At 42.2% G+C, this 21,233-nt stretch overlaps 2 protein-coding genes across 2 annotated transcripts in view; both read right to left on the minus strand.

The window, feature by feature from the left end:
* Positions 1 to 1,795: 1,795 nt before the first annotated feature.
* Positions 1,796 to 3,961, minus strand: LOC138601802 (polyubiquitin-B). Its single transcript, XM_069673030.1, has 2 exons — positions 3,857 to 3,961; positions 1,796 to 2,893 (listed from the first exon to the last, which is right to left on the minus strand). The coding sequence occupies exon 2, from the start codon at positions 2,884 to 2,886 to the stop codon at positions 2,197 to 2,199; it is 690 nt and encodes a 229-aa protein (XP_069529131.1). The 5' UTR covers positions 2,887 to 2,893; positions 3,857 to 3,961; the 3' UTR covers positions 1,796 to 2,196.
* A 4,048-nt stretch (positions 3,962 to 8,009) lies between these two features.
* LOC138601925 (seizure 6-like protein) overlaps positions 8,010 to 21,233 on the minus strand; it is a 64,380-nt gene continuing 51,156 nt past the window's right edge. The window contains exons 11-17 of the mRNA XM_069673240.1: positions 17,208 to 17,402; positions 15,736 to 15,927; positions 15,173 to 15,367; positions 13,173 to 13,208; positions 12,740 to 12,854; positions 10,422 to 10,527; positions 8,010 to 10,291 (exon numbers count right to left, since the gene is read on the minus strand). Of these exons, the coding sequence (XP_069529341.1) occupies positions 10,259 to 10,291; positions 10,422 to 10,527; positions 12,740 to 12,854; positions 13,173 to 13,208; positions 15,173 to 15,367; positions 15,736 to 15,927; positions 17,208 to 17,402 (872 nt within the window). The 3' untranslated portion in view covers positions 8,010 to 10,258. The remainder of the gene's footprint in view (positions 10,292 to 10,421; positions 10,528 to 12,739; positions 12,855 to 13,172; positions 13,209 to 15,172; positions 15,368 to 15,735; positions 15,928 to 17,207; positions 17,403 to 21,233) is intronic.

Raw genomic sequence — 21,233 nt, forward strand, 5'->3', positions numbered from 1 at the left:
AGAAGCTAACGTGAGCCCGAGGCACACAACACAGCTAAACAATAGTAGCTTACTTTTAGCTCTCAACGCCGCAGCTCGGTCAGACAGTCCTCTTCTTCATCCAACTCATCGTCCTCGTTGTCCTCCATCAGATGCAATATGTCTCTACCATATTAGCATCTTCATTGCTGCAATTAACGGTCCATGACCGTTGCCGATATTATCAATCACAACAGTAGTGGTTCATAATCGGCTGATTCACACGAAATTATTGTATTCACTGAATGATTCGTCACTTGTTGTGACTCTTGACAAGAAACTTTCAAACCATTGTATTTTTATGTCATCACACACAATAATAATAGGATACTGATAAAAAACTTACTAACTTTAAATTTCAGAAAAGGCATAGAGAAAAAGTCGCGAAGGTCAACGGTCATTATCGCTTGCGTAACTATGACGTCATTACGCAAATCAATGAAGGGGAAGATATTTTAACTATATTCTCGACATTTCCATTAAATTTTAACATTTCTACTTTATTTTTCGAAATGCAAACTTAGAAATATTAAATCTTCCTCCACTTATGTTTTCTTTACGTCACTACCTTATAATAATTTTCCTCTGGGAAAATATTGGTGTTATCCGACAGCTTTATTATAAAGGTTTTTGCACACAATAGATATAATTTAGTTTATGAAATGCAGTTCAACTGAGAGAATAAGTCAACTAACAAAAACTAATTGCTAACTTTTATACGGTTATAATCAGCAGATTACTTGCATTCCTATGCCAAAAGGTTCAAAATGAGGTCCACCTCACCCATATCTCAGAATCAGAGTCAGGGTTTATTGCCAAGTAGGTTTGCACGTACAAGGAATTTCTGTGATTTTGGTGCAGAACAATTAACACAGAACTAGAATAAAAATAAGAAAATAGAATATAATTAAAAAATAGGCAATAAGGATACAAATATAAAAAGCAATACGTATAATACAAAATATTTACAACATGTGTGATGAAAAACTGTACAAATGTGCAGGATATTGAGCAGTGCAATGGTGTCTTATCCGCAAACTTTAGGAGCTTGACGGACTGATGACTGGAGGTGCAGCTGTTGGTGTAAAGGGAGAAGAGCAGAGGGGAAAGAGTGCAGCCTTGAGGGGACCCAGTGCTGCTGGTTCCTGGAGTCAGAGACGCATTTCCCCAGCTTCATGTGCTGCCTCCTGTCAGACAGGAAGTCTGTGATCCACCTGCAGGTGGAGTCGGGCACATTCAGCTGGGATGATCGTGTTGAAGGCAGAGCTGAAATCCACAAACAGGATCTTGGCATAGGTTCCTGCTGAGTCCAGATGCTGGAGAATAAAGTCGAGGGCCATATGGACGGCATCGTCTACAGACCTGTTGGCTCTGTCGGCGAACTGCAGGGGGTCCAATTGTAATTGTAGTAATATCCTGCTTACACATGCGTGATAATGTTTAATTATAAGACATCACATTTTACTTCTTTTAATACTGAAGTTATTTCTTTCCTATTATACTTAAACTAGGTTAAAAGATTTAAGTTACTTACATTACTGGTAGATGTTAAAATGTCTTATTACACACCGGTTTCATGTTGTAATATTAGTTAAGCTGGTCTCTGGTGGTGAGTAGTTAGTAAACACTCACACTCAAATCCTATGGGTACAAAATGTTAAAAAAAAGCACAATTTAACCTTATTGTTTTAACCCAACAAGGCATCAGAATTGGTTTAAATACTAAAGAATTACTTTGTTAAAACATTTGTCTGAATCTAAAAAAAAAACCCACCAGTTGACAGTGACAAGCCATCTTTATTAGTTGTGATCAACATCTGTTACAAGAAGCACATAGAGGCTCTGATCAAGAGGTCAAAACAGTTCAGCTTAACGGCCAAATTGATAACTTAAAAACCATGAAAAAACGTTTATGCATGTTGAACACACAGAAACGTCTGATTTTATAATCTTACTCTGTTTTGTATTTTCTATTACCGAACACACGGAACTGACCTCAAATCAAGATTTGGAAGCCAAAGCAGCAACACGTGAAGTGAAATGGAAAAAAGAAAAGTCACTGAAAGCAAAATTCAGGAATGCTCAACCTTTATTGAAACTTAAAAAAAAGGAATGACCGCTGGATCACAAGGAGCTGTTGCAGCATTGGAAAAAATGGTGGCTTTAGGCAGAGGCCGCTTAGTTTCCTCCTCTCAGACGCAGCACAAGATGGAGGGTGGACTCCTTCTGGATGTTGTAGTCAGAGAGGGTGCGGCCATCTTCCAGCTGCTTGCCTGCAAAGATAAGACGCTGCTGGTCGGGAGGGATGCCTTCCTTATCCTGGATCTTGGCCTTGACATTTTCAATGGTGTCACTGGGCTCCACCTCCAGGGTGATGGTCTTTCCAGTCAGGGTCTTCACGAAGATCTGCATTCCTCCCCTCAGACGCAGCACCAGGTGAAGAGTGGATTCTTTCTGGATGTTGTAGTCGGAGAGGGTGCGGCCATCTTCCAACTGCTTGCCGGCAAAGATCAGACGCTGCTGGTCAGGAGGGATGCCTTCTTTGTCCTGGATTTTGGCCTTAACGTTCTCAATGGTGTCGCTGGGCTCCACCTCCAGGGTAATGGTCTTGCCAGTCAGGGTCTTCACAAAGATCTGCATACCTCCTCTGAGACGGAGCACAAGGTGGAGGGTGGACTCCTTCTGGATGTTGTAGTCAGAGAGGGTGCGGCCATCTTCCAGCTGCTTGCCGGCAAAGATCAGACGCTGCTGGTCGGGAGGGATGCCCTCTTTGTCCTGGATCTTGGCCTTGACATTTTCAATAGTGTCACTCGGCTCAACCTCCAAAGTGATTGTCTTTCCAGTCAGGGTCTTTACAAAGATCTGCATCTTGACACTGTTGGGAGAAAAAATAGATTCATCTTACAAGTATGATCTTGGTTGAAATGCTCTACATTTGAATCCATGTCGGTTAAGGGCTCCTCCCTTAAGGAGTTTGCTCATGTCTGTAATCAATTTTCTACCTACAGATTCAGTCACTCAAACTAGTTTAAAAGCCATCATTTTACTAGTCAGTCGTGAACAACCCAACATAAATCTGATATAATCCATTTAGAGATCAGGAAAAAAAGTTGATTTAACCACATAATATTGGCATTAATGCTTTAAGAAAACACTTTCAGGTTAATCAATCAGTTTAATTAGTTATCAAAAAACTTGCTACAGTCCCTCAATACAAAGATAGTTTTGATATACATTTACATTTATTACTGAAAATTATTTACGCTGCGTAGTTAACGGTTGGTCGACGTTGCAATTTAATTCGTTAACAACCGCCATTTTCGACTAAAAGCTTCGTGACAATACAATAGACCCCGTCTCACACAGCGTACTAGAAGAACCGAGTAGCTGGTAACGTTTCTTGTTAAAGCAGAATGGAATTAAAACCAGATGTTTCCTTTTGTGAGTTCGCCGGCAAAACAGGCCAACAGCTGATGAAGCTAAGAAGCTAACGTTGCTAAGGTAACCGGATGCAGCTCAAAATTTGCGGCGTTTGACCTTAATTTGTCGCTAATCACACCAATAAGTTACCTTATATTGTCTTACAATCATTATTGTTAATATTTTAATCTTAACTGAACGAGGTGACCGTTAAAGGATGTGGCTTGACGACATTTTCGATTTAGGCCACGGCTAGCATTGTCAGCTACCAAAACAGCTGACGTAATTGTAGCTAGCTAGACATTTATCCAGTACAAGAAAATGAATCAATAAAAACAAACATTCACACAACTACGCGAATATAAAAAAGCGTGCCTAAGGTACAGTTTAAACTGTTGAAAAGACTCGGACTACTTACAGGCAAATGGTTCCCACCGGTGTTTGCAACACTAACTTCCGGATCCAGACGGACTATAGCAAACAAAGGGCAGTGGAGCGATCTTTATAGACAATCAGTCAAATATCCCTCCGCTGTCCAACCCGGTGGAACTATCGAATATATATTTGTGTAAAATCACTCTATACAGTCATATTTGGATTATTTTAAGAATAGCATCCTCATTAGAGGCACAATAATAGTTTTTATAGGAGAGCCAAGTTTGTAAACGACGGCGAGGGTAAAAAAAAAAGACCCTTCACAGCCTGCGCGGATGTAGACATGACATACAGCTAATGTGACGCCTTTAGCAAACAGGAAACAGTCCGCAGTAATAACAACAAACAAGAAATCCTGAATGTCAAACTATTATTTGTAGTACTAATACTTCTTGCACTACCACTACTGCTCTTATTATCCCAAAATAACTACAATATATATATTGTTATTGCTGTTCTGATTTGCCCTTTTTATTTTCAAATACAGCCTGTTTCCAAACTCTTCCCATCAAACACACAGGCTAGAGGGATGAATCAAAATTCAAATGGGCTTTCTTAGACAGAAAAACAAAACGGTGCTAGAAATATCAACTAGTAATGAATGACTATATGTTATAATTTAGCAGTGACAACAAATCTTGGCAAATCAGTTTTATTTATAGAGCTTAAAATCAGTCAATATTGCTTAATTTAATGACTCAGATTGCAATAACATCATAAAGAATGACAAAAAGTGCTTCTGGTTTCCTTTTATACCAAATGGTGCTCTTAGAATTAAAAAATATATATATTTGTAATCAACAAATATCCCTTTATCAATGGCAAGGATGAGGCAATGAAAATAAAATTCTAATATACTCTAGTTTTTTCTAGTTTTTAGAAATTCATATTTCAGCCACGCTATTTAAATAGTTCTAGTGACGGCAGTAAGTCAGAAGACTAAAAAGAACCATCAAATGGATGGACATTTAATATTGTAAAGACATTTATGGTTCTCACTGGATTGATCATAAATAACTTGGTAGTTCCCGACCTCTCCTCTTACACCACCACAAGCAAAATATATGAACAACTATTAGATGGATTGCTTTAAATATTCATGGTTCTCTTAGAATGAATTATAATAACAGAGGTGATACTTTCAGTTTTCCTAAAGCACCACCACAGATCAAATATTAAATATATATAGTATTATAACATGGTTATTCACCGAGTATTATGGTCTGGAGAATGACCCCTGAATGGAGTGATGTCACTGATGCTTAGCTAATAATACGTCTCACTAAAGAGCCATTAAATGTGATGACCTCTGTGTCCATCAGTGCACTTTTTTCTTTGCTAATCTTGTAAACAAATTGCCCCGTTCATGTGAATTTCTGTTTGCATTTTTAAAACCACACGAGGAAAGATCATATTGATCCAGGTGACCCTGTGACCTTCCATGGCCATGTCTATGTGTTCAAACAAGAAGGATCTGATTAATTATTCATAAACTGACCCAATATTTGAAACATTTTCCCCACAGGAGGAAACATATTGATTTAATTTACCCTATAACCTTTTACCCTATAGTGCTTCATTACTATTCTGTCATTAACCGATATAGCACCGTCTGCAAAAATGACTAACTGGGGAGATTCCTATTGAGAGGTTCTACTTTGTCTTTTGATTTCAGATAATCACCTGCACAATCATTTGGCTGAGGTGCATATTCTCTGGCCAGGGTGAAATGTTTTTTAAATATATATTTAAATATTTCACACTTGCATTATAAAAAAGAAGAAATGCAACTACAGAGGGATTGTTTAACATGTTTGCAAACATAATATTCTTCTTAACTGAGAGGCATTGTAGCTTTAGCAGTTTAAGTGGTAAAAAACTACAGTGGTTGTGCATTTTTGTAATATCTCCATGTAGCCATATTTTATTAAGAGGTAGCATTTCCTGTTTGCAGTGTGCCCACTGATGTAGAGAGAACTATCATTGGATTATTTATAGATGTTTATCCATGTTTACAATGGACTTAATGATATGTTATGAAATGTTCATCAAACTGTCTCTTAAGAGATGTGAAACACGAGCGTGTGTTCAGTTTGGACTGCGTTAAGACTCCATAAATGGATGTGATTTTGACGCAATGTGCTGTAATCCAGGGCAGAGTTTGAACGTCTGTTACCACTGATATCTGAAATGTAACAGGCTGACTAATGCTTCACAGCTTGTATTACATAACTGAATATTGCTCAATTAAAAAAACTGTGGAAAACAACCAAATCCAATGCTCCTTCCACCTGCATCACTTTGATAAAGATTCCTGACAAATATTTGCTGCATCTGTTGCCTCTGTGGTGTCTTTCTGACCCATGCTGTTCACTGCTGTGGTATTAATGATCTCCTTGTGTTGCTGCACCCATTATATCTTCATAATAGCACCAACTAAATGCCTTAAATGCAGAAATAAATGTGATGTATTTCTGGCTCTGTGAAGCCTTCGGTTCATTAAACTTGTGTGGGCAGCACTCAGCTCCCTCTGAGTGTCTAACATCGTCAAGCATCTGGTTAAAAGCTTCTCAACAGTTGAATTAACCGCAGCGGGAAGGCCTCTGGAAATTGCTATCGCGGCAGGAAGCATTATCTTCTTATTAGCATTCAGGATGGCAACAGAAGGAATCATTAGGACATTAAAATGGGCCGGCGGTGGGGGAAACGCTGCAGGGCAGGATTTGCCTCCCACCCATCAGGATATATTTGCAAGACAACAGCGTTCAGTCCAGAAAAAAGTTACTCGTCAAACTGAATGGAAGCCAAAGCCGACGCTGTGAGTGGGATACTTCAAAGAGGCCTCTCATAAATTTTAAGTAGATTTAAATCTTTTTATGGTGCTGATGTCGGAGTGCTGACGATCCAAAGCTGTGCTTCCCGACCCGGGGGGCAGAACCCTCAGCAGGGGCTGTGAGATGATTAACACAGAAACCAAAAACACATTTCATATTTCATGAGAATTCTTGGACATTATAACTGTGTTATGTAGACATTGCTTTGTTCAAAGGATAAATGGAAACATAAACCAATAAAGGCTGCATATATGATCAGCAAAATTTTAAAGGAGAACCTTTTAATGTAATCTCACCTGTGTATGACCTATAATGTCTGGGCTAAATACATTACCCTGAAACTGACTTTAATTGTACTTTAAAGGGGAATTATGGGCCCTATTATTACACATTTTGCTGTCTAAAAGCTAAACAAGTACATAAAGTTTTTGAATTGCTCCAGTAGATTGTTTCAGCCTGCAGCAGAGAGACAGGCTGTAATGGCTGCAATGTATCTTTCTGTACTTATCCGGCAAATTGAAGTGCGCCCACTAAAAGTTCTTGTTGTTTCCACTGACAGGCTCAGATTGTTATTCTAAGCTTCTGACAACATCACAGAAAGGATCCCTACAGAGATAGACCTTTTTGTTCCAGAGGAGGATCTATTTTTTAACCAGAAACAGCTGTTTTGTTGCTCTTTTGAAAGCCACCAGACTCCATTGACAAAAACAACAATTTTGCCTCTCAGAACACAGGGGCTTCTGGTGGACCGCTGTCTTGATTGGTTGGATATATTTGCGTTACTGTGGGACTTAGATTGGTTAAATGGTTAGTTCAGATCCAACACAGTATTTGTGTGAAACATAACTACCCAAAAAAATCTAACCAATCAGGGTGGAGGTAGATCAACATCAACATGTTCTGCAGGGATAATTGACAGTTTTTTTTAATGGAGTCTGGTGTGTTTGCAGTGAGCGATGTAACGTCTGTGTGTGGTTAAAACAATCATCTTCCTCTGTAACAAAAAGGTCTATCTCTGGAGGGATCCTTTCTGTAATGCTGTCACACACTTAGAAGAACAATCTGAGCCTGTCAGTGAAACAACAAGAACTTTTAGTGACGACCTTTCTGGGCGTATCATCCTGAACGCATTATGTTGCAGCCTGAACAAATCTACTGGAGCAGTTGCAAAACATTTTTATGTATATAGACCTTGGAAAGAGACAGTTTTAAATATGGTTTTGCAATAGATATCAAATAATGAAGGTGAACAGACACCTGAAAAGAAATACACACCAAATAATTGAACAGAAAGCCTCCATATTTAGAAAGTATTTTGTTCTTTTTATTGAAGTTTTACCTGTTATTTAGGGAAACTTTGAACATTTGTCTTCTCATAATGAAAATGTACATTTATCAATCTGCATAAAACATCACATATACAGTACATCAAAATAAATACATCATCTGGTGGGTTGATTGAGCTTGCACTCGAAGATCGCTCATTTAACTACAGCTACACTATTCACATCGCCACCTCCAACATCTGCAACAATGCATGTTTATCAGTTTCCTTTTTAATCCCCAGCCGGTCCGGACCCGGAGACTCTGAGGCCGGACTGTCATCACTCTAACTACATGTGAGAAATAAGACATCAGTGCTGCACCGGCCAGAAAGTCAGAGGTTTAAGTACCACTTAACTACAGCTAAAGCCAGAGCTGGACCGGCTGGGGTAAAAAGCCTGGACGGTGACTGCAGGCCGGAGGGAGTTCAGGGACAGGAGACAGCTCACGTCCTGCGTCACAATCACTTTGAAATAAAAAAGGGAGCCACTGACCATCGCCACCTCCCTGTTACTGTCATTTTGTGTCAACAGGTGGAAACTCACGAGTGTGAATGTGAACAAAATCCAAACATCCATCACTTCACCTGCAAAGAACTCACACAGACACACTGTTGTCACTGTGGTAATCTGTGTGTTTAGACCACTGATGTATTAATGGAACTGATACCCAATGCCACTTTGCCTTACTACCAATCTGCCCCAGTGGCCACACGCGGTACTGCAACAAAAATCCATTGCCGCTCCAAAAAGCGTTATACTTCCACAATGAGACATTGCATTGTGGATTTTATATCCAAGAAGGTTTAAATTCATAAAACTAACAGGTATTTTAGCAACTTTGTGTGACTATAATGGAGCGACACCTTCGAGAGAGTTCAAGCAGACAACTCGAGCTGCACTGATGTACACCTGACATTCTCTCTCATCATTCTCCACAGTCACCTGACAAACACGTCCTCCCAATGTGGCGTCTATTTAAGCTGCAAGATCTCTGGTGTCTCCCTCTGCTCCGTCATTGCCACCCCTGCCCTGCACCAGTACTGCACTATCAGCATGCAGCCGAGGTGCTCATGGGGAATGGCCACAAGGCGAGGGGGGCCTAGGCCGACACCCAGACGATCCTCACAGCTACAGTGTCAGGCTCTGCATATGTGCAGTGTTTTATTCTGTCATCACTCCTCAATTTTCCGCAGGTAAAATAAATCTGTGAGGACTGATGATGTCGGAGCCGAGACGCCAAACACAAGCTGTGTGCTGCTGCTGCGATAAACATTTCAAACTATTACAAACGTGTGTCTGACTGAATAAGTCATGGGTCAGGCGTTAAAAACTCTAACAAGTTAGCAACTGTTTCAGCTCATCACTGAGTCCAGTTCTTATGGATGTTCAGACAGAACACAAAACAAATGTTGGAGGCAGAGTGATTAAAACCCAAAGCCGATGCAAAGACGAGAGCATATTTGCCCAGATTGGCGTGAGGTGAAGCAAAGACACGCTCTGCTCGAGGCTTTACGAATCTCCTCCATGAATGTAAAGACATGAGAGGAGAGAAAAGGAGAACTTTAAGGGAGTAACAGAGTCACAGTAGATTTCTCTTTTGCTAGCTTACAGCAGTGCTGGAGTTGGTGAAAGAGGTGAAACTCTGCTTCCCTTTATGTCTGAGTGCACTTTAATAATGCACGTCTCACAATGCTGGGGGCAGCAAACGCTCTCTGAGCAGCTTGTCCGTCACAAATATAACAGGGGAACAGCTGTGGTGTCGGATGAGAGTGCAGCCAAACAGATTTTCTTTTAATAGAGAAATGTTTAAAAAAGTGCTTCAATGCCCTCGTTCTGTGTCCTGTCCCTTACTCCGTCCCCTTCTCCCCTCCTTTACTCCTTTTTCACATTTCATACCCAACACCTCCTCTCTTCTCACCATGTTGAGATGATCTTTGGATCTTTCTCCCTCCGTCCTCCATCTCCCATCACCTCCCGGTAACACTGTCTCCTCTGTCTCCTCTCCAGCCTCGTGTTTCCTCTCCTGTTTATCATCATGTCCTCGGGATCCCTCAGGTCAAAGGAGGAGAGAACGGGATCGATCACTGCGTCTCGTGGCAGAAGGGGCTGGACATCATCTGTTTGTATTTACAACGCCTCCTCCTGGGCGGAGAAGGAGGGAGGAGGGGATGAGGAGTTTGGACGGGGCGGTCAGTCTTGGTTCAGAAATGTCTTTTGTGAAGCTTCTCATATCGATACTTCATATTCACGAGTGTCCTGCTGGAAATGGAAGAGGAGACAGAAGGCTCTATCAGCAGCGTGTACGTCCCCAGTGATCAGTAAGATGGACATCACGATAAATCCCTGCTCTCAGTGCACTGTTCAATCTTTAGATACCGTGGACACTCACCCCTCCTGTCTCATAGAGCGGGTTGTCAAACTCTGTCTCCACAGTGATCTGTCGGTACGGGTGGGGGTAGATGAGAGGAAGCCTTAGGTTGGAGTGGTATCTGCACCTAAAGGGCAGAACGAGGGACGACACCATCCAGTCATTAGACTTTCAAAAGATGTTCCAGAGTGAGATATTCAATGATGTCATGCCTGACTTTTTATGGATATCCTACAAATCTCAGCGTTTTCTCAGGAAAAACTGGCAAAGTATTATTTTAGCAGTAGTTGTGATACAAACATTCCTAGATGGGGAACAAGGTAAACATTATACCTGCGAAACATCATCATCATCATGTTAGCATGCTGATGTTTGCATACAGCTCAGAGGACAGCTGTCCAACTTAAAGACAACAACACAGGTGAAAAAACACAGGAGGAGCACCGAGACATGGGATGACAAAGAGTAAATACGGTGAGGCTAATCAGACACAGGTGAGACAATCAAGCGGCAGGTGAAAACAATAAGGGCAGGGCTCATAGGCTGTGTTCGAAACGGCATACTATGTATATACTACATACTGTAAATCCTGGGGAGCTACCTTCCTGCATGTTTTAGGTTTCTCCGTACTCTAACTCACCTGATTAGAATGATCTGCTCCTTATCAACCAACTGAAGCGTCTCAAGGGATTGATAATGAGCAAAACATTTTAATCAGGTGAGCAGTGGTTCCCAACCTGGGGTCCGGGCCCCCCTTAGGGGGGCGCCAAAGATCGCTTGGGGTGTGCGAGGCTTTTAGATTAGATTAGATTTGCACATGTTAAATAAAAATAAAATCAATAACAAAGCATTTACTTGATAATCAAAAGTTTGTTCAACTATTAAAAATATATATTTTTGGTCCTCATTCAAATATAGTAGCTACTTCGTAGGCCACACCTCTGCGATCTGTCGGCTGATTGTTGTTGATTTTTGCAGATAAAGATTTGGAATGAATCACCTTATTGTTTTGGTGTACGTGTGTTCAGGCGGGGGGGCTCAGCCTGTCTTAGATACAAGCGGGAGGGAGGGGCCCCAAGGAAAAAAGGTTGGGAACCACCAGAGAGTGAGCGTACGGAGAAACCTAAAACATGCAGGAAGGCTGCCCTCCAGGAGCAGGGTTGACCCCTGCTGTATACCGTACACTACATACTGTATACTGTATGCATACTACATACTGCGCTTGGCGGGAGTTGGCGAATCAGTACGACATCTTGGTATTTTTACTGTAAATGTTGCTTTTGTTTGCATACTACATACTACATTTTGTACTACATCAAATCACTACGTGCTGCTAGTCTGGTTTGCCTCTTCAAACACAGCCACATTCAAACAATCAGGGAAACACACAAAGGCAGGAGGTGGAACATCACAAGACACAAGGTGAAACAGGAAACAGGAAATGACCCAAACAACTAAACTACAATAACTCATGACTGCGATGTCATTATTCCAAAAACCCGAGAATCTGAAAGACGACGCATCCTGTAGCTTATTATCTGAAAGCATGTAACATTATTCTAAAACCTCAACGGTGTGAAAAATTAATGAAAGAAACATGAAGCCATGCTCCCTGCAGTGAGTTCAGTGACTGTTGTCTCTGTCCATGGTGCTGAATTGGCTGGGGCTCGCTACCAAAGCATGCTGCCAAGTGTCTCTTTTCCACACACACACACACACACACACACACACACACACACACACACATACACACACACCCACCCACCCACCCACACACACACACACACACACACACACACAGGACTGCTTTTGGGTGGCAAAAGGTCTTGTGGTGGGATCTCAGAATAATGGGCTGAACAACAAGCAGTCCCTGTGCCCAGGTGAGCTGCACTAGCTGTTATCTTGTGTATAATTAATTTATTCAAATATTCACACTTCTTTTATGCTCAAACTGCTAATGAAGGCTGAGAGTATGTGGACCTTTAGTTAGGGATGTTTTGTCAGATGCTGCTTTTAAGATCAAGAATAAATTGTCCTGCTCAACTTTTAGGCTAACATTAATGAGAAGTCCTTAAAGAGCTGCAAAAACTGGAACTGCTACTCTGCCGGTTAAGATCTCTGACGGTTGACATGGGCACGTTATAAGGGAGATCTTATACGTTTTAACAGAGGATGTTCTTCAAATTTGGGCCTTGAGATCAGGTGATAACTCCGCGTCAGGTTCTTATTCTGTCAGTTGTTGTGCTTAAGTTAATCCTTTTTTTTTTACCATATAATGACCTTGGAGGATTTGCATTTTGAGTCCAGCAAAGGTAAAGGTGAGCAGCCATAGATCTTACCGTGTGACGTAGACATAAGCCCCTCCAAGCAGCACAGAGAGCAGAAGAACCAGGATGAAGATGGCCAGCGCTATGTTCCCTCCATCCAGAGTGGAGCCAGCCGTTGCCTCGGCAACTGAGAGACAACAAATGAATACAACAAGGTTAATTAAAGGCGTAATATAATCAGGTGAACAAATAAAACCTCCGCATGCCCAGTCAAGTATGGTTAAGCAAACACAGGTGGACACTCCAGGTAAACAATGAGTACAAACAGGTGGACCAACACAAACACAGTGGGAATGAGGCTGGCAGGCAGGAGTTTGCTGGTTCAGGCGGAGCGGACACAGAGACACAGAGAGGTGAAGGATTTTTATTCTTTGGTTTGTTCTACAAATCAAACTGTGTGTTCTTTTCAGCATCAGAGCACACACACACACAGAGTCAGACTCACCTTCCAAATCATGGGGGTAAATGCAGTCATGGAGGGCTGCAAGACATCATTCTGTCAGTCAGTGCATATAAACATCGACATCACACTTCCTGTGCAGGCTGCTCTAAGCTGACCGTTCACTAAACCTGCACCCCCCCTGACTTGTTCTTCGTTACTCCAGAGACTGATGCTCATGTCAACGTGCTGATTTGGTTGAGGTTTAAAAGTGGAGCAAAGTAAAAAAACATCTCTTCACAATATATTTACTTCTCCTCCTGCAGGAGGAGCAGCAGATCAGATCGACAGAACGGAGAAACTGTTTCATGTCACAAAGCCAGACTCATCGGTACACTCAGGCTGCACAGGGCCAGACCTTTGAATCAGTCTGCTGGGAGTGTTTGCTGGAGCCGTTGGAGTTTAAACCTCCCCGAGTCTGATAAAGAACAGGACAGATCTGCTAGTAGCTTTCATACAGTGAGGAATTACGACACAGTGGATGCACTTGTTGGGGACAAATTTGATGCAACCTGCCTATCTTCACATAATTGGCCCTAAATACCACTACTGTAGGTAACCTCTGCTTACAGATATCTCCATATAAATGCAGAATCTGGAGGCAAATGGCTTCTTTCATGGGGCTGGAAGAGTTCTGGTTTCTTGTCCAAAAATAACTTATTCATACTTTTCTTATCAACAGACAATGATTTAAGGTGAACCAGGACGAGGGGGCATGTATGTTGTCCCACACCTGGGAAGCTGTTCTCAGGAAGCGGTCGGACAGCAGCGGGCGTGATCGTCGATCAAATCTGCATGAACAACAGCTGATAAGACACGTCACCGCAACATCACGTGACTCTTCTGAGGAAGACTGCAGGAAGACAGCAGTCGAAACATGTCAAGATAAAAAAACACCTTAAAATCATTGTCCATTGATAAGAAAAACATTAGTAAGTTCTGGTTGTTAGTGCTAGTTGAATTGTGCACCAGGATTTTAAGCAGGAAAACAGTGAAGAGCAAAAATAGGCAGAAAGCAGCAGCAGTGACGCGTCCCAGGCCCCAGCCTCCACTGTTGCTTTTTAAGCTGCAAGTCAGACTGTAAACAATGAGCAGCACGGGGAAAGGAAGTCTTGGTCAGATGTCTTTTGTCGCTAACCGCCGGCTACAACAGAAGCCCCCAAAATGTGGTTGTCGCTCCCAGAGGATGTATCGTCATCAGATAGATTGCTACCGGAGAACCTACGTAGTTATACATAAGCTGTGTCCCAATCAAGGGGCTGCAGCCTTCGAAGGCCGTATTTGAAGGCTGATTGCGTCACAGAAGCGCCTCGAAGGCTGTCCCAATCCATCCTCTGTTTCCCAGGCTGTGAAAGGATCTATCGGGTGCATCCTTCCCGGCCCAGCGTATCCCGAGATGCATTGTACGCCAATTCAAACAAAGTGTCGGACTTTCACGCGAGCGAGGAATAAACATTAAAATGTAAATGTTTTTGGTTTCAGCCCTATAGCTACCCGTTGCTAGGCAACAGAAGCGGCATTTGGTGACGCAAGGGTAATGGCAGGAACAGCTGGTGATGCAAACAGGAAATCCTCTGTGGACCAGACCGTCCCATTTCAGTTCGGCTTTAACGTCTACGCAGGCCATGAATGGAGACCGCCTCCTTCGAGGGCATGTGGGTATGTTTTCTTTCAGCATGCTAACGTTGTTTATAAATGATTTCTGTGGCCGATGTCCAAAAACAAACCTGCGATTACCACTTATCGTAATAGGTGCATTACAAAATTGAGTTTTTAATGTCATAATCTGGCCTGGCAGGCTAAGCTATGATTGGACAATTGCTGTAATAGAGGGAGCTTTTTAGTGAACGGTGATTAGCATGCACTGGAGCGTGATCAATCTGTATCAACAAGCAGGGGGCAAAAAGTCTTTAACAAACATTGTGTTCATGCATAGATCCAAATTTAAAGAGAGAAAGGGAGTGTTTCATTCCAAACATACGTCACATTAAAAAACTAAGTCTCACCCCTGCAGAGAGGAAGTGGGCCGCTCCAAAACGACGGACTTCCCAGGATGCATTTAATTGCAACCTCTCCAATGAGCTCGTAATCTTGATAACAGACGAAGGTGAGCGACTCTCCGGGCAGGTAGAGCCTCTTGGACAGGATCTGGTAGCCGTTGTTAGGGAGGCCGGGGTTTTCACAGGAAACAGACTCCTCGGCTACACGGAGGGAGGAGGAAGAGAGGAAGAAAAAGGATCCTGTTGAGTTTTTCAGCACAAATCAGAGGTTTTACGTCAGAGCTCGACTGACAGATCTGACAGGCTGCAGCTGAGGTGACATGACTCATGGATAATCTCCGCCCCCTCCTCCAGGTGGCTGAGGGCTGATTGGTATGGTGCATTAGCATTGAATTAGCATATCAAACACTCGCACTAACATTAATATCCCTGGAAACACACACACACACACACACACACACACACACACACCATCACACCCAACAGGGTAAAATAACTTCTAGCTTTTCCTGCTGGGTAAAAACTCCTTTTGCATTGTTTACTGCAGTTATTGTCTTCCTGATACTCACAGACACAGTGAGGGAGCCGAGACGTCCACACAGGCGTCCCCGGCTCGCGGCCGTAGCAGGTAATGGTGGCGCCGCCCTGCAGGATGAAGCCAGGGTTGCAGCTGTACTGAATGGTCGTCCCCACCAGGAGTTTGGGGTCGGACAGAGACCTGGTGGAGTGCTCCACGTGACCGGGATCTGAGCAGTACATGACTGAGGAGGAGATAACAGAAGCACACATCAAATACATTATATATACGTATATCACAAAAGCAAGAGGTGTTCGACCAGTGCTATTAAAAACCTATCACCGAGGTCAAGTTTATTTATAGGTAGGGGGTATTAAATGGCAATTCCAGTTTTTAAAAATGGACATCTTTTTTGAATATTTCTGTGTCTAAATAAGAAATAAATACAAAAAGTTTTAAATGTCTCCAGTAGATGTGTTCATCCTGCAGCAGTGAAACAGGCTGTAATGGCTGCAACATAATCCTTGATGGGTCAAAGGTCGTCCACTAAAAGTTCTTGTTGTTTCCACTGACAGGCTCAGATTGTTACTCTAAGTGTGTGACAACATGACAGAAAGGATCCCTCCAGAGATAGACCTTTTTGTTACAGAGGAAGATGATTGTTTTAACCACAAACAGACGTTACATCGCTCTCTGCACACACACCAGACTCCATTCATAAAAACACTGATTTAACCTCGCAGGACACAGGAGCTGCTGTTCAACCACTGCCTTATTCAGTTAGGAATTTTTGCATAATTATTTGTTAAACAAACATTGTATTGGATCTAAACTAACCATCTGAAACACCAAAGTCAAGTTTGTTCAGTTTGTAAAAGACGGACTGACAAGCAAACAAAAGTTAAAATGCTTGTTTTTTGGATGACCACTCCTGATGCAGTGTCCCAAACACTTGTTGAAAAAAACAGTTAAGAGATTGAATAATGAGATATAACCTTGAAGACTTTCATATAAATAAATGTCTGTAAGTCTCTCTCTCTCTCTGAATGAGGTAACACATGGTGACTGAGCCTGTGGCCCACTGATGAAAGCCTTTGCATTTGCAGTATATAGTAGTATTACAGCCTGGGTGTCTGTGGCGGCGCCCAGTTAGTGACACGATCTCCATCAGCCAGCAGTGGTTGGTCTGCCAGAGAGGGTAGGCGGAGCTAAGCGGCTGCTTTTCTGCTCTCTGCAAGTGTTGCGAGTAAACAGTAATCTACTATGGCTGAACAAACAAAGAAAAGATGGATGACTACAGATACAACTTCAACAAGAAGTGAAAATCCAAAGAAGAAGAAACAAACTCGACGCTCAGATGAAGCAAACAGTCTGAAAAGGAAAGCGACCGTCAGCCAGGAAAATCAAGAGTTACAACCGTTACAAAGGGAGCTACAGAGGATTAATAATCCATAACATGTCGTGCACAGAGTCACAGAGAGAAACACGATGTACAGTAGACGTTTAAAAAAGAATGAAACTGACTCTTTTCACAGAAAGGCGGCTGTGAGCTCCAGGAGAGGTCTAACTGACAGGTGAGGGTCTCTCGTCCCACCAGGTCATACCCGGGGTCACACTGGTAGGTGATCCGAGCCCCTCGCACCAGAGCAATGTGGGACGTGGTCTTCCAGCCGTTCTGGATCTCAGGCAGGTCAGGACAGGAGTCATTCCGGGACACCTCTGAGGACACACATAAGAAAGGGTGATAAAAGGGGGTCAGAGTTCACACTTTCACAGCTTTCACGAGGGTCAAGAAGAGAACAAGACAAACAACACAACGTCTGATGCGGACGTGATTCTGGCACCGGCTCTGAGCGAGAAGATTGATGGGCTGATTGTGCGATAACTTGACCGTGTGACAGAGTGATGGATTTCATCTGTGCTGGACGGTTTTCAAATATCATCTCTGCAGTGGAGACACCGACGGACAGTTTGCTGTTTGAAGACGGCAGTCATTTTTTATTCAGACTCCCACTGACACAGCCCCCATTCAATTATTACAAGCTGTCAGTTTGCTGTCACAGTGTTGATCTGCAGCAGGAAATAAAGTATGTGCTGTCAGGGAGATTGTCTTAAAGATTAACTGTATTTTTCAACAAAATAATCCTCAACAATAAGATCGACTTCTTCGCTTCTATTAGCTACTCTCAGCTGCAGAGTAAAGTGAACTGGAGGTTAAAGCTAAACAGTCGTAGGTTATTTGTTTTCTGTGCAGCAGAGATCGGCTGGTGGAGCCGCAGTGTCGACGTCCGGCCCCTTCCTCTACGCGACACACACCTTTACCTTGTGTCCTTGGCGTGTTGGAGCCCTCAGGTGGGCTCAGTCTGCAGCAGAACAGCTTCTTGTGTCGGTCTGAAGCAGATATTCACGCTGATGGAAAGTTCAATGACTGTAGTGTTAGTGTTAGTTACGTCTCCTCTCGCCGTTCCTCCTCTACTCTGCTACTCAGGAACAGAACGCTGCAGGAGCCCCATTTGTCCACAGAGCTGTCAATCATGAGGCCACGCCCCCTTTTTATAGCATCAAATAACTAATTAAAAGTGTCAGAAAAATAAACACTTGGACATAAATCAGCATGATAAGAACTAACTATAATGACAGAAACCATGTTTGAGAAAAATGTATTTGACGTGTATTTTGATTTTATAGTTTGACTCATGTCCCATCTGTTAACATGGAGGAGGCGGGCTTTATGAGCTATACTGCAGCCAGTCAGCAGGGGGCGATAGAGAGGGTTTGGACTCACTTACAGGGAGCTGTCATGTCATCTATGATTCTACTTAACACCCCATCTCCTGCAACATGGTGATGGAGAGGGATGTACTTATAAGGGTCCAAAAACATGAATTAATGCAGCTTTTAAAAAAGTTTCAAAGTTTTCTTTTTTGACAGTTTTCTTTGGCAGAAACTTAAATCTTTGACTGCATACAAAAAGAAGTACAAAAGATGAATGTTTTGGCCTGAATAATCTTAAAGCATCGACATTCTGTAACTCTGAAGGCCTCAGACACACCAGCGTGCACTGATAGCACAGACAGAGCCGCAGCAGGAGGCTCACACCAATGGATGGCTCTGAAGATCTGTCTGAATCAAGAATTCTTCTGATCTGAGATTAAAAGTGTCCGGCTCGAACTTTCCGCCATGTTATCTCTACAGTCTCAAATCAATGGAGCTTTAAAATTCACAGCTTCTTGTCCAATTTGATAAAACTCAACTCCCCCTTCACAGCGATCTGAGACTTCTGAAATCTGCAGTGTTTTTATTTTATATCCCACAAATGTCCACAAAATCTCAGAGCCAAACTTCTTGCCTGCAAAACTTATATTGTCGGTAGCGCAGGTTTTAGGATTTGACAAAGAAGAAGAAGAATGTGTGGAATGAAAAACATGATTTCTCCAGTCATAAGGCCGTGATTTTCTTTTTTCTAAACTATCCATCGACTGTTCCAGGAGTGCAACGATAAATCTGTGGATCACTCAGAGAAGATTTCTTTATTTAAAAACTGTAAAGAAACAGGATGTCCCTGTCTCTTTGTACACGGAGCAACGCAACACAAACCGTGTCGAGGTTTCTTGGTGCAGGAAGGAACTCTTGCCGAGCTGCTGATGAACGTTAGCTTAGTTTATATGTAAATGTCCAGGTTGTTTTAAGGATATTGTGTGACTTTGGTGGTTTAAATTATGAATTCAGATCTTATGGAATATTTCTGTAACACACAATAAAACAAAGACAGAAAGACACTGACAGTGGTTTGCCAACAACTCCTGTGTTCTGCAAGAGAAAATTTGTCTCTCTGTTTTTTTCAACCAGAAAGAGCAGTTACATCGCTCTCTTCAAAGACACCAGACTCCACTGACAAAAACAATGTTTTTATGTTGAAGAACACAGGAGTTGTTTTTGTTGGTTTGTTGTCCTAAATGTGGCTTTGGCATTTTAAAGGTTTAGTTCAGATCCAATGAAATATTTGTGTAACACATAAAATCACAAAGTTACAAACAAAAGGTGACAGTGGTCGTCTAGCAACTCCTGTGTTCTGTAGGTAAAATCACTTTTTTTTTCAATGGAGTCTGGTGTGTGTGCAGAGAGCGATGTAACGTCTGTGTGTGGTTAAAACAATCATCTTCCTCTGTAACACAAAGGTCTATCTCTGTAGGGATCCTTTCTGTCATGTTGTCACACACTTAGAAGAACAATCTGAGCCTGTCACTGGAAACAACAAGAACGTCTAGTGGACGACCTTTGATCCGTCATGGATTATGTTGCAGTATGAAGAAATCTGCTGGATTAATATCCAAAACTTTTTTTACCTTTTAGACCCAAAACATTTAAACGCAGGGCTGAAGTTTCAAAATACTCTTCCCTCTTAAAACTGGAGTACAGGTCTTCAGCAGGGCTTTGGTGGCTGCAAGACGAGCTTCCGCCTAACTTTAGAGTCATATTCTTTTAATGAACAGCCATTTCTGATCCGACCGGCAAAGTTTGTGTTGTTGTGTGCTTTAATATTCTGTTTCTATTTCTCCTTTTCATTCATGCAATTACAGGCTGTTTGTTTCTGCTCTGTTGATTCTCAAACCTCAGAAGGTTTGAACAAAGGCAGAAGAAAACAAAAGCATCTCCCGTATCCAGAAGAAGACACACAACAATCATAGTCTGCTGCTTAAACACATCATCCCAGCTTACTGAGAGATAAATAAATAAGTATCCGTCTGCTGGGACGAGTGTGTGTGTGCCTGTGCGTGTGTGTGCATATGTATATTTGATGATTGATCGGGCAGCGTACAGTATTGCATTACACTGTACAATATAATGGGCCTACAGGGATTTGTAAGTTGAAGGATCCTCGATCAATTATTCATTCTCTATTGACTTTCTCTGTGCAGCCTGAATGTGTGTGGTGTGTAATTTATTCTGCACACAAAACACACACACAGAGAATCAAAGAGAGTGGCCCACGCATTCACGCTGTGTCTACTTGATTTCCTCCTGTGGGAAGCGTGCGTGAGTGTGTGGCGTCGGCTAAATTGGCCAGTGTGTGTCTCTGCGAGTCTAAATTGGAGTCAGGTGTTGGATACGGAGGCCCTGCAGATTACCGAGTGTAAAAGGAGGAAGTGAGCTTGTTTGGCTGCTTGTTAAACTCTGGCTCTGTGAGATGCTGAAACAGATAGGATGTGATTGAATAAGGGCAGAGGGAATGAAAGGAAAGACAAATAGGAAGATGAAAAATGGAGTCGGCAGATTGAGGAGAAAAGACAGAATCAAAATAAACGGGGAAACTGAGTTTGCAGATCCATTTAAAAGATACGGTTTGATTCTGTTAAAAAACTTTCCTTCAGATTTCTCGTCCGTGATTCGCAGCTCCACGTCCATCCGCTTCTTCTGAAGACATTTTAAACAACAAACAAAGATATTTCTTAAAGGCTCAGTCATTTCCTGCAACACAAAACAGCTGGATTGTGGGGACTACTTTTAATGCACGTTTTCCTAGAAGGACCCAGAGTGATATTATTTTAT

Source organism: Semicossyphus pulcher, unplaced genomic scaffold (genome assembly GCF_022749685.1).
Source record: "Semicossyphus pulcher isolate SPU_LCO1_2020_fin unplaced genomic scaffold, fSemPul1.0.p SCAF_22, whole genome shotgun sequence".
NCBI lineage: Eukaryota > Metazoa > Chordata > Actinopteri > Labriformes > Labridae > Semicossyphus > Semicossyphus pulcher.

Coding starts and splice junctions, on each gene's coding strand:
- LOC138601802 (XM_069673030.1), bottom strand. CDS start 2,886: ATGCAGATCTTTGTAAAGACCCTGACTGGAAAGACAATCACTTTGGAG.